Below are 12,698 nucleotides of genomic sequence, written 5' to 3'. Positions count from 1 at the left end.
CTGCGAACACACACTTGTCGATGTTGGCGTACAGCTTGTTCGCCCGCATGACTTCGAACATACGTCGAAGGTGCTGAAGATGCACCTCCATGGCCGTCTGGCCTGCCTCGGCACGGCTGTGGACGAAGATGTCGTCAAAGTACGTCTGTGTGAACGCACGCAAAGGTCGGAACAGTTGTGTGACCAAGCGATTGAACGTTGCCGAGGCGTTAGAAAGTCCCTGAGGCATGACCAGCCACTCCCAGAGCATACCGCTCGGCGTGCTCACAGCCATGAGTGGGATGTCGCTCTCGCGCATCAGGATCTGGTAGTATCCGTCCACCAGGTCCAGCGCGCTATACAGCGTGCAGCCGGCCATGTTGTTGAGCAACACGTCCTTGCGCGGGATCGGTGTCTGCGCAGGCACTGTCGCGCTGTTCAGCTTGTTATAAGCATGAACCAGACGCCACTTTCCGTTCGGTTTGCGAACACAGAAGGTAGGCGGCGAGTGCGGGGACTTCGACTCCCGCACCATGCCTGCCTTCGCCTTGGCGGCAAAGAAGGCATCAATGACTTCACACTCCTCCCGGGGAAGAGGCCATTGCCTCGTGACACAGTACTTCGTGCCCGGCACGAGATCGATCTCGTGCCTGATTCCCCTGTCCGGAGGGAGATTGGACGGTGGATCCTTGGACACCACGTCCTCAAACACCTTCACCAAGGGGTACACCGGGTCCCGGGGGTTCTTAAGAATCTCAGAGCCCATGCGCGACGCGCGCTGTCTCTGGAACTCCTCCAGGACTGCCTGGTCCATGACCGAGGATGAGATCAACACGGCCGACGTGGACTCCGGTCGGAGGAGAACCGACTCTGCGATCTCCCCGGCCTTTAGCTCGGCCAAGAAGTCCTCCATGGCGAGCTCCTCAAGGTTCAGCAACTCTGAAACCTCGGGCAGAGCTGTAAGCTCGACAGCTCCTGTCTTGACCCGACGACCGGTCACGCCGTCGAAGATGTGATAACACTCTTCGGCGGCTGGAGCCTTGGCTGGAGGCTCGGAGTCGCTGGCGACTGGCGTCGTCGGCCACACGACTAGGCCCGGCTTACGACGTGACCCTCGGGTGTCTTCGTCTCGTGGCGCCGCCTTGACGGCACCACCGATCTTCTCGATCTCGTGCGGAACTACGTTACCCGCCTTGTCCTTGAGCGGAATTTGGTTACCCGCCTTGCTGGGTGGAACTATGTTACCCACCTCGCCGTGTGGAACTTGGTTACCCACACCAGGAGCGCTTCCAGCGACTCCCTCATCAGTTATGGTCTGAGTGACCTCCTGTGGAACTATGTTACCCACATCGGAAGCGCCTGCAGTGCCTTCCTCATCAGTTACGGTCTGAGTGACCTCGCGTGGAACTTGGTTACCCACGCCAGCGCCAGCGGCGCCATCTCCAGCAGCCCTTGCTGCCTGCGGTACTTCGTTACCCGCATGTGGACCTACGTTACCCACCTGGTAGGTGCTGTCCGGCACCTCCACTCTCAGGCCTTGTCCGGCCCGGTCGGAGTCGTCGTCAGTCTCGACGGACCCCAAGAACTCATTAGACGCTGCTGCGCCCTGGCGGCCCTCGCGGGCGCCCCAGCTGCTGCCAGAGGTGGGAACATGACTCACCAAAGCTCTGTCAGAGCGTGGGGGACGGCTGGCCCCGATGGCCTTGCCGCGCCAGTCGATCCAAGGCTCGTGTTTCTCCAGCCACGGCATGCCAAGGATCAAGTCGTACTTGTCCATGTTTAGGACCAAGAACGGCTCCGTGCTGTCGAAGTCCTCGAACTTGACAGTGAGGTTCATGTGGACCCGAGGTACTTCTACCACCGTACCGTCGGCCAGTCTTACCGAGACCAGCCCGTTGCCTTTACTGCCTCGTAGCGCATCGGCGTACTTGTCGCGACTGCGTGCGACAGTCTGGCGGCGCGCAAGGTTCTTGGACGCCCCAGAGTCGATCAAGATTCTAAAGGGATGATCGTATCCCGGTACACTCGCGTGCACCACAAGCAACCCACCGCTTCCCTTCTCCGCTTCGAGAGTACAGAGACTCTCAGGGACTACGTCCCCATGGCGTGCACCACCCGCACGCCCCTCATGAAGACTTAGTGTTTCCCCAGTAGGGCGCCCCGCTCCTGGTGTCCGGAGTTCCCCTGGTTCCTGGGGCGCGGCTTCTGCCAGCGACCCCTAGAGCCAAAGGGCTTCGAAAATAACTTCTTCTTCAGTCCTCCCGCGGGACAAGCACGTTTCATGTGCCCAAGCTTGCCACAGCCGTAGCAGCGAATGTCGCTCTGCTCGGCCATGCCCAGATCCATGGGAACCGGCCCGTTGATCGCTCCATTGCCGGAGTATCATTAGGCGCACCGCCAGAGGCAGGGTTGCTCTGCCATACCGTGGCTGGGGTACGAGCCTGCTTGTGACTGTACTCCTCCTGGAGGGCGATCTGAATCGCCTCCTCCATAGTGTTTGCTTGCACACGGAGCTGTTGCGTGCGGGCAGGACCGACACGCAGACCGTCCATGAACACGGTCACGTTGATGTGTTCAGGCAGGGGGTTCCCCACCAAAGAGGCAGTGAGCACTCGCATCTCCTGGATGTACTCATGCAGCTCGCGCCTTCCTTGTTTGCAGGCGAGGAAGCGCGAACGCTGGCGGTACTCGTAGTTCACCGGAAGAAACGCGGCCCGCAGCTGCTCGCACAGCTGGGACCATGATGCGAAGCATCCAGGCGTCGTCCCTTCGCGCGTATACGCCCAACTCTTAGCGCGACCACTAAGGTTGGAGAGCGCAAAGGCGACACGGAGTCGCTCGTCCGAGACGAGAGCCGCGTCCATCGCGAGATCAACCTCTCGAACCCAGAAGTGAAGGTTGTCTCCTTCCTTCCCTTCGAAGGGGTGAACCTTCAGCCGCAGGGGCTTCGGTTGCACCGGCTTCGGCGCGGCCGCAGTGGCCTGCAGCCCTTGAACGTGGGCGATGAGCCCTCGCTCGTAGGTGTCGAACGCGTTGATACGCTCAACCTGCTCAGCCGGCATCGCCACCGCTAAGCTACGCAGGGCATCTGTCCCAAAGATGCCTGCCATCTTACGAACGGACTCGTACTGCGAGTCGTTCAGATGGGGAAACTCCGTACGATCCATCTTGGCTCACTCGATGAGACCACAGAGGATTCAGGTAGTCCAATCTACCCGCGTAGGCGTAGGATTGACTACAAGTGCTACCAAGTGTGATGGGGCACACAGCACTTCTTAACAGAGGAAGCAGGAGTATACAAACCCCAAGTGAACACCCGTTGTTCACGTGTCCCTGGTCTGAAGGGGACGACTTGACTTGAAAAGCGGTAGATCTAAGACTGAATGTATTTATAGGTTGGTACAGATTTGGCCTGCATACAAATCCTAAGTTCCCTATAGTTTGTGTCATACAAAATGTATCTGTTGGCTCTGAGGCCACTTGGGTCACTATCCAGGGGAGTGACCGATGTAGCCATCCCGGAATAGTGACAGGGTCACTATTCTAGGTAACCCCGTTACAGGTTAACATAAATCAGAGTCGAATTTGCTTGGGAACCACACACTTGGTCCTTAGTATTGGGATTAGTATTGTCCCATACTTTCATCAAGTGATTTGCCCCCCGCACACGTGGCAGACTGCTGGATAGCTTGGTCAGCAGCTCGCGCCCTTCGGCCCTCGCCCCCCAACTCCCCCGCTAATAGTAGGCGGCAAGCGACGTAAAGGAAAAGGATACAACACCCCCAACAAGGCAACAACGCCGGATCCGGTATATTACTTATCGGATCCACAAGATTTACGGCCAAGACCAAGGATCAATCTACCCAGACCCGCGTGAAGGAACCCCCACTGCGGAACTACCCCAACATCTCCCCAAGTACCCGCCAAGGAAATTCAAGTTCACCCGCTGCGCATCTCGTGTCAACGAGAGAGAGCAGATCCAGCCCGCCGACGGGTACACAAGGTGAGCCACTCAGTAACCTACGGTTATCGGAGTACCCCCTCCGTTAGTCGGTGTCTGGGCGCATATGTGAGTGTGGGATCCCTGCTAATTCCAGCGGATCCACTCCACCACAATGGTGCGCGTGCCCGGATCTCTTGGCGACGCGGGATTTCACCGTGAGTCCCAAGATGATGCGCATGTGAGCAACGAATCAGGAGATGAAGAGCCGACGGAGCTAGGATCACCGGCGGCGTCGCTGAAAAATGAACCGACAGAGTGCCAGGAGGAACTCTACCGGCGGATCGGAGGCGGATCGGGATGACCCTGATCTCGAGGAGAAGCCTCTACCCCCTCCACAGGTCCTCCCGAGGAACCCCGCGGGTCGCGCTGCGAAGCACGATCCGTCGGACGAGCACCCAGCAGCGAAAGCTGTTGGATCCTCGGCCAAAAACCCCGCGCAAAACCAGGGAGCCATGTCTAAGAAGAAGACACGAGCAGCGCGGAAGAAACTAAGAGCTCCGGATGCGGAGCCGGAAGATCGAAGCATGACCAAAGCGATGTGGAGTAGCGCCCTCGCAGAAATCTCGCGAATGCGATCTCGCACAAACTCGGCGCGTCTGGATAGCGGTCGCGCCGAGCAAATTATTCCCGGTTGTTGGAGTAGTGTATCTTCGAAATACAGGCCCAAGTCTTCGCAGGCTTCGGAGTTGGGGGTTCTTGTTTTGACGCTTGTTCCTTGTCGTAGGACGTCGAGCCTTGGGCGTGCGGCGTTATCGGGCCGGCGTTTCCTCGGCGTTCCCGTCGGGCGTGCGGCGATATCGGGCAGTCGTTTCCTGGGGCTTGTGTGGTGTTATCGTGCCTACACGGGGGTCTTGTGCACGTCTGTTATCAGGCCAGTGCGGTCCTTCGCCTAGGCAGCGCGTTATCGGGCGCCCACCTAAACGGTATACGTTTAACGTGCCTTTGTTCCAGCACGGGTCTGTGGGGGGTGAGCACCCGAACCAGCAAACGACGCGGGGTCGCGATATCGAGGCGGTTCTACTTGCCGGCGCTTGGTGGTTCCCCTGGAACCTCGGAGAAGACGGGAGGTCTTTGTGGTTCAGAGAAATTTCGGGACTGAGTCCTTACCCTATCCTATGTCCTTGCTACTGGCTACTCTGTACTACCGCTTGCTAAGCCTACCGTTCTGTGCCTATCCTTACTTCTGTCGTGCTTGCACTACCGTGCTTCAACCTGATTTACGTGGCGCAATCAAGATCTTACCTCGGCGCGTTTTGGTCGGCGGGGGTTAGGGCGCGTTTTGCTCGGCGCGTTTTGCAGAACCGGGCGCGCTGGTCGACCCGTCGGATGATTACGCGTCGCACTGGATTCTGGCACCGTGTCTCACGGCCCATCACCCACGCCGACTTTCCCGTCGAGCTCGGCCCTGCGTCGCGCCCATCCATCCGCGTCGAGGTCCATCATTCGTGCCCTGGCGCCTTCTTCCTCCGGGGCCCGGTGCGCCCACTTCTTCTGCGGGGTACTACACCACATTCGTCCCGCTGCCACGCACGCGCACTCCCTAGGTGGGTGTGTCGTCGCAGAACCTGCCGTGCGCCTTCACTTCGTCTTGACACCATCGCGTCTTCTGCCCTCGCAGTCTGCTTCGCGGTACTCCAAGCTTCATGGCTCGCCGCCACGACGTCGACGCCAACGACATCGACCTCGAGGAGGAAGAGCTCGATACCGACGACCTCGAGGCCGCTGGCTGCGCGGTTTGCGCCCTCGGCGCGCATCGTCTTCGCCTCCCCGTCGCGCCCCAAGTCCAGCTTCCGGCTTCAGGCGCCCCCGTCCACTCGGTGACTGCTCTTGTCGCCGACGCGCACACTCTCCAGCGCGAGAACCAGGAGCTGCGCGCCCAGTACGAACTCGTCTCAGCGCACCATGCGGGCTTGGCTACTCACGCGTCCGTGCTGCATGACCGCAATCTCGCGATCTTGCATCGTGCTCGCGAGGGTTTTCGCGCAGGCATGATCCGGCTCGAGCAGGCGCTCCTCTCCCGGGAGCACGCCGAGCGGGACTACGCCGTCCTGGAGGATCGAGTGGCCGACTTCCGTGCTCGTGCTGAGCGCGCCGACGCTGCCAAGGCTCTACTCCGCGCCGAGCGAGGCTCCTCGACAGAGCAATATCGTGATCTTCAAGCTCAGCTCCGGGCGGCACAAGACCAGGTCACTGACTTGACCGCCCAACTCGCGCGCGCTCCTGCTACGCCGCCTCCATCCACCGTGCCGCTAGCGCGGCTGTTTGCTGCATAACGCGAGCGCGACGACGCGCGCGCCGAGCGTGACGACCTTCGCGTCGACCTCGCAGCCGCCCAAGCCGCCCTCGCTCCTATCCAAGCGCGCGTGGCCGCCGCCGAAGCCGAGCGAGATCAGATCCGGCAGCTCGTGGCCACTGCCGAGCAGCAGCGCGACGCCGCTCTCGCCGAGCGTGACCGCGTGGCCCGCGTTCTCATGGTCGTCGAACAAGAGTGCGACGGAGCTCTCGACATGCGGGATCAAGTGCGTCGAGCCTCCACGGCCCTGAGACGCGAGCGAGACGCTGCTGTCGCCGAGAGGGACCAGGCACGTCAAGCCGTGGCCACCCTTGAGCAGCGGCGAGACGTTGCCGTCGCCGAGAGAGATCAGGCTCGTCAGGCCTTGACCGCCCTGGAGCAGCAGCGTGCCCCGGTCGACGAAGAGCTCCGCGCGGCCCGTGCGTCGCCTTTTCAGAGCCGCACGGAGACTGAGGCGGCCCAGAACCTGAACGTCCCGCTGTAGAACGACCTTCGGCGCGTCAACGCGCTCTTAGTGGCCCACGCCGAGGAGCTCCGCCGCGGCGCGACGCGTATCCACGAGCTGGAGGAGTCAGTGGCTACTGCTACGACTCTCCGTGTGGCCGCCGAGTCCGATATGGCGCAGGCTCAAGCTGGCGAACTTTGCGCCACATCTCGCGCGGCGCAGTATCGAGCTGGGTGGCTGTCCATGCGGCGGTCGTATCAGCAGCATCGAGGAACAGTCGGCGCCCAGACCCATCGTCTCAGCGCTCGCGTCGCTGAGCTGGAGGAGGAGCGCGACATGGCCATCCGAGAGCGCGACGAACGCGCTGTGGCTTGGCGTCGGATTCTTCGAGGCGCGCGTCGGGGCCGAGAGCTGGCGCGGCGGGTGCGCGACGAACTTGCCGATCGTCTCGCCGGCGTCGTAACGCGTGTAGGCGGGCAGATCGACACCGCTGACCTGGTTAGGCGACTCGAAGCCACTTTCACGGCGGAGATCGACGGTGCGATCCCCCTCCCCCTGCTATTCCTACGTCCGCCGCAGTTCCTGCGGCATCCGCGGTTCCTGTTCCTGCTTCAACTATCTCGAGCTCTGGTGCCCGGGCGGGCTCGTCGGCTTCGACGGCGGACTCGACGACTGGCCCTTCCCCTCCAGCAGGTCCTTCGGGCTCCCGTCCTGTTCCGACTTCGTCCGCTGCCTCGTCCTCGTCGGGTTTTCGGCGACCTCGACACGGCGCGTCGAGTCGTTCGGGTTCTCAGTCACGCGCGTCTAGGCCGTCAGGAGCGGCGTCCGCTACGTCGTCTGGTTCTTCGCCCCTTCGACGTAGTCGGCGGCCCTTTACCGTGGCCGACACTGCGGCTTCCGACAACGCCGCTGCGCAGGCCTATACACCCTCTGTGGCCGCTGCAGCTGCAGCGCGCGCACGAGAGGACGCGTCGCTCTTCGGCTCCGGGTCTTCGGACAGCGAGGACCAAGCGCGGCGGGCTCAGTCCAAGTGCCGCCGGCTGCGTAGCCCCGGGTCTCGCTCTCCCTCCTTGGCGTCGACGCGTTCGGCCGCATTCGGCGCACTCGGTGGGGTCGGCGGCCTCGCGTCACTCTTCTCCTGCACGGCCAACGCCCTCCTCGCCGAGGGGCCGTGCGGCAGCCGGAGCTGGACCAGGCCCTGGTCCGGGCGATTCGGGCGACTCCAGTGGCGACGACTCGTCCGCGTCCTCGTCGTCTCGTGCCTCGTCCTCGAGCACCACCTCCAGCGGCTCGGCGGGGAGTGCTCCGGCGGCGCCCTTCTTCATTTAGAGGAAGTCAGAAACATAAAAAATAGCAGTTCTCATTCTAACCCAAAAACATTATTTGGATCGTTTATTTAGATTAATCTATACTCGGAGGCTCGAGTATAATTAGCTCTAATTTAAACTAAGCTACGATTCCTCACATACACGCGCACACGTGTAAGCTAAAGTAGTGGGCCAAAGTAGGCCCATTATAACCACAATAAATTATTTCAGTTATTTTATTGCCCAACTTTTTTATTTTGTTTACTGATTCCGAGCACTGGGGACCGAAGCTAAAATACACTATATTTTTGGTTTGGTCCTGCTTGAATCGTATGCGACCCTAAGGTGACCAAATCGGCAGGTGGCCTGTTTAAACCTTACCGTCTCAAACACTCAGAAGGTTCTACAGCGATTCTTCTCACTTTTCAGCGCCTGCTCAGTAGCAGTGGTGGCCCCCACCCTCCGCGGGCTCATACTTGCTGCCGTGGTACCGAGCGCGCTGCTACCATAACTCTGTTCATCAATCTTAACTAACGTTTGTGTGCATATTTACATTTTCTAGCGGCGACGTGGCACGCCAGCTGACGATTTCTTAACGCGGGGCACCGCGATCTTAAGCTATGCCGAAACGGGTCGAAATGTTCGGGGACGAATATCGTATCGGAAGCCGCGCAGACCCTGGCCGTTGATTGAATATACGGGGCACCGCGATACCAGAGCTATGCTTGATTTGCTCGAAAGTTTTGAAGGTAGGTGTTTCAGACGACCATCGCACCGGTTAAGTTACATCTAGAAGGGCAACTAAACCTACCAGGTTTGGTTTGGTGGTAATTCGACGGCACCACGTTTACAATGTACACGATTGCACGGCGTTATTCTCATAACGCGCACTCAAATTCACAAAGTGCGCACTCCAATTCAAAGTTGTAGATCGTGATAGGCCTTTGTAACGTAATACACCTACGTAAACGTTCGATAAGCATGTACGCCCAGAAGTAGTTTCTAAAATGAGCGCACTTGTGTAACATATTGCACCAAATCGCCAAAAATAAGGTAAGATGCCATGTAAGCCTCCATCCTGCTATAATTTGAGACGGTTTCAAACGAAAAGATGCTTACGAATCCAAGTACGAAGCGCGATTTAACCGCATCAATCGGACGAGGCGTGTCTTGTGCTTCGTTTAAGCTATCAAACGCTCCAAAATGTGAAGAACGCACGGAGTTACATCGGGCTAGAAATTTATCTCCATTTGGGACCACTTAATTCCCGATTTTATTTGGGGCGTATGACCTCAATATTGTTATTCATTTTAACATATTGCATATTATCGGAAATCTTGCGCTAAAAACAATCGAATAAGAGTAACTTTACGCTTTTTAAGTGTGCTTTTCACTTTTGAATTTTTGATGTCCGGTTATTTCCGAAAAATGATTTGCCAACTGACGTAAATTTCCGAATAATACCCCGGGCACTATTTAATAGTACCCTCCCATTTAATAAAACAGATAAATCATGGATAATACATATTATTTCATGCGAAAATATGCTTTCGACAACATAAAAATATACTTGATATTTGTATTGATGTAACCGTGTAACCCTGGGATACGCCTATGGTTACGTTTTAGAGGGTACTCTACGGGTAAGGTATTATTCGGTAAACGCGATTATCTCGAAAGCTCTAAATGACGCCTTTGTAACAAGAGGGTTGGACTGGTTGCACCGTTGTTTCCCCGTCAGTTCAACTTCAAACGTTCATTCACAGAGTTGCCTCACCGCAGTCTTCTCATCTACGCACAGACAACGCATCTACAGACAACGCATCAAGCGGCGAGCTTTGGCGGTACGGTGGCCCCCGCTCTCTAAGGGCACATACTCGCTGCCGTGTCGTCGGAGCGAGCTGCTACCTACTCTATCCACGCATTTACGCACAACGCATCTACAGACAACGCATCAAGCGGCGAGCTTTGGCGGTACGGTGGCCCCCGCTCTCTAAGGGCACATACTCGCTGCCGTGTCGTCGGAGCGAGCTGCTACCTACTCTATCCACGCATTTACGCACAACGCATCTACAGACAACGCATCAAGCGGCGAGCTTTGGCGGTACGGTGGCCCCCGCTCTCTAAGGGCACATACTCGCTGCCGTGTCGTCGGAGCGAGCTGCTACCTACTCTATCCACGCATTTACGCACAACGCATCTACAGACAACGCATCAAGCGGCGAGCTTTGGCGGTACGGTGGCCCCCGCTCTCTAAGGGCACATACTCGCTGCCGTGTCGTCGGAGCGAGCTGCTACCTACTCTATCCACGCATTTACGCACAACGCATCTACAGACAACGCATCAAGCGGCGAGCTTTGGCGGTACGGTGGCCCCCGCTCTCTAAGGGCACATACTCGCTGCCGTGTCGTCGGAGCGAGCTGCTACCTACTCTATCCACGCATTTACGCACAACGCATCTACAGACAACGCATCAAGCGGCGAGCTTTGGCTGTACGGTGACCCCCGCTCTCTAAGGGCACATACTCGCTGCCGTGTCGTCGGAGCGAGCTGCTACCTACTCTATCCACGCATTTACGCACAACGCATCTACAGACAACGCATCAAGCGGCGAGCTTTGGCGGTACGGTGGCCCCCGCTCTCTAAGGGCACATACTCGCTGCCGTGTCGTCGGAGCGAGCTGCTACCTACTCTATCCACGCATTTACGCACAACGCATCTACAGACAACGCATCAAGCGGCGAGCTTTGGCGGTACGGTGGCCCCCGCTCTCTAAGGGCACATACTCGCTGCCGTGTCGTCGGAGCGAGCTGCTACCTACTCTATCCACGCATTTACGCACAACGCATCTACAGACAACGCATCAAGCGGCGAGCTTTGGCGGTACGGTGGCCCCCGCTCTCTAAGGGCACATACTCGCTGCCGTGTCGTCGGAGCGAGCTGCTACCTACTCTATCCACGCATTTACGCACAACGCATCTACAGACAACGCATCAAGCGGCGAGCTTTGGCGGTACGGTGGCCCCCGCTCTCTAAGGGCACATACTCGCTGCCGTGTCGTCGGAGCGAGCTGCTACCTACTCTATCCACGCATTTACGCACAACGCATCTACAGACAACGCATCAAGCGGCGAGCTTTGGCGGTACGGTGGCCCCCGCTCTCTAAGGGCACATACTCGCTGCCGTGTCGTCGGAGCGAGCTGCTACCTACTCTATCCACGCATTTACGCACAACGCATCTACAGACAACGCATCAAGCGGCGAGCTTTGGCGGTACGGTGGCCCCCGCTCTCTAAGGGCACATACTCGCTGCCGTGTCGTCGGAGCGAGCTGCTAAACCACCTACATACCTACTCATCTCTTTTTATTTTACACTTCGACAGGTCGAATTGTGTTACTGTACAGATCTACATCTACATGCATCACGGTGCGGAGTTGTGCGGCGCGCGATGCATCGGTGCAGCAGACGACCAAGGCCAGTTCTCAACCATCGTCGCTCGTCTCCACGGTTCCTGTTGATTTATGTGGCTTGAGCCGGCCAGGCGGCACTATGCCGAAAAAGTTCCTGCTCTACGTGCGTTTGTTCGTCTAACTTCAGCAACTTGATCTGCTTGAAGCGGCAGCGGGGCATGCTTCAAGCGTAGTGGGAAGTAGTTGACTGCTTTGAAACCATCTAGCCCATACTTAATGTACGGGCTAGAATGGTTGATGAAAGCAGAGCAATGGTGCATGCATGAGAAAGCAAAGCAATAGGCAAGCTATAAGCTATAGAAGCCATAAAGAACCCCGCCCAAATCGATACCGCAAGATATCATCTTCTGCCTTCATTTGCCACCTGTATAGTTTTATAAATTAAATACAAAGTCGTAAAACACCTGCAATACATAGAAAATCTGCGATGTCGATGCCAAAAACAAAAATAGAAGGAGGTTGTACTTGAAATTTGTATTGAATCGATGCTGTGGACACACGTACTACTGCCGTAGCACTACCAGGATAAAACTTGTGTAAATAAGTAGATTTGGGTTTTCGAAATATTAGATCTGTAAGTCCCTTTTACTTGAAAATTTGTATAGGTTCAGTACCCACTTTTTGTGTGGACCACATATTTGAAGCCTCAAATTAATCCTTATTGGGCTTCTCGTCAGTTTCCTACCCGATATAATAATAATGATTCAATGTTTTTCATCGTTCGGTCTCTAAGAAGTTCTTACCGCGGCTGGATGACCGTTCGAGAAGACCACTTCCACGTCCTCGCTGGGTGTTAGTCAGCGGGGACTCGTGCCATGTAAAACCTAGAAAGTTTGCCATTTGTTTCAATTGGAGCTGCACACTCCAGAAACTTTCCAAAAAATGGGTAAGGATTGGCCTATCAATAGCCACAACAGACACAAAGTGCACTCGTGCGTCCGTTTCTGGTTAGGCTATCGAGCGAGGTCAACAAGACCGGGTCGATGAAGCGTGATCTCCAATGCCCGCCGGTCTCCGATGCCTCCCCCGACGTCCTGGACAGCCTCGACGAGGTCGTAAGGGACGACACGCTGCGCGACCTCTCGCAGCTCTCAGCTCCGTTCGAGTCGAGCGTGGCGTCCATTGGCCTCATCAGCGGAGCGACCAGCAGCTCAAACGCTCAAGTAAATGCACTATTCGGTCCGTGTTTGGGTGGTAGT

The 12,698-nt window shown here is 57.2% G+C and overlaps 1 protein-coding gene across 1 annotated transcript; it reads left to right on the top strand.

The window, feature by feature from the left end:
• Nucleotides 1-4,094: 4,094 nt before the first annotated feature.
• PHYSODRAFT_333290 (hypothetical protein) lies at nt 4,095-8,049 on the top strand (the record flags this gene model as incomplete). The annotated part of the gene is made up of 8 exons (XM_009530471.1): nt 4,095-4,160; nt 4,237-4,525; nt 5,282-5,480; nt 5,601-6,225; nt 6,262-6,669; nt 6,760-7,258; nt 7,300-7,827; nt 7,901-8,049. 8 exons carry the CDS (start codon nt 4,095-4,097, stop codon nt 8,047-8,049), a joined length of 2,763 nt encoding a protein of 920 aa, XP_009528766.1.
• Nucleotides 8,050-12,698: the final 4,649 nt, after the last annotated feature.

The sequence above is a fragment of the Phytophthora sojae genome (assembly GCF_000149755.1).
Source record: "Phytophthora sojae unplaced genomic scaffold PHYSOscaffold_5, whole genome shotgun sequence".
Taxonomy (NCBI): domain Eukaryota; phylum Oomycota; class Peronosporomycetes; order Peronosporales; family Peronosporaceae; genus Phytophthora; species Phytophthora sojae.
Note: the sequence above shows the minus strand (reverse complement) of the source record. Positions and strands in the feature narration are given on the sequence as shown.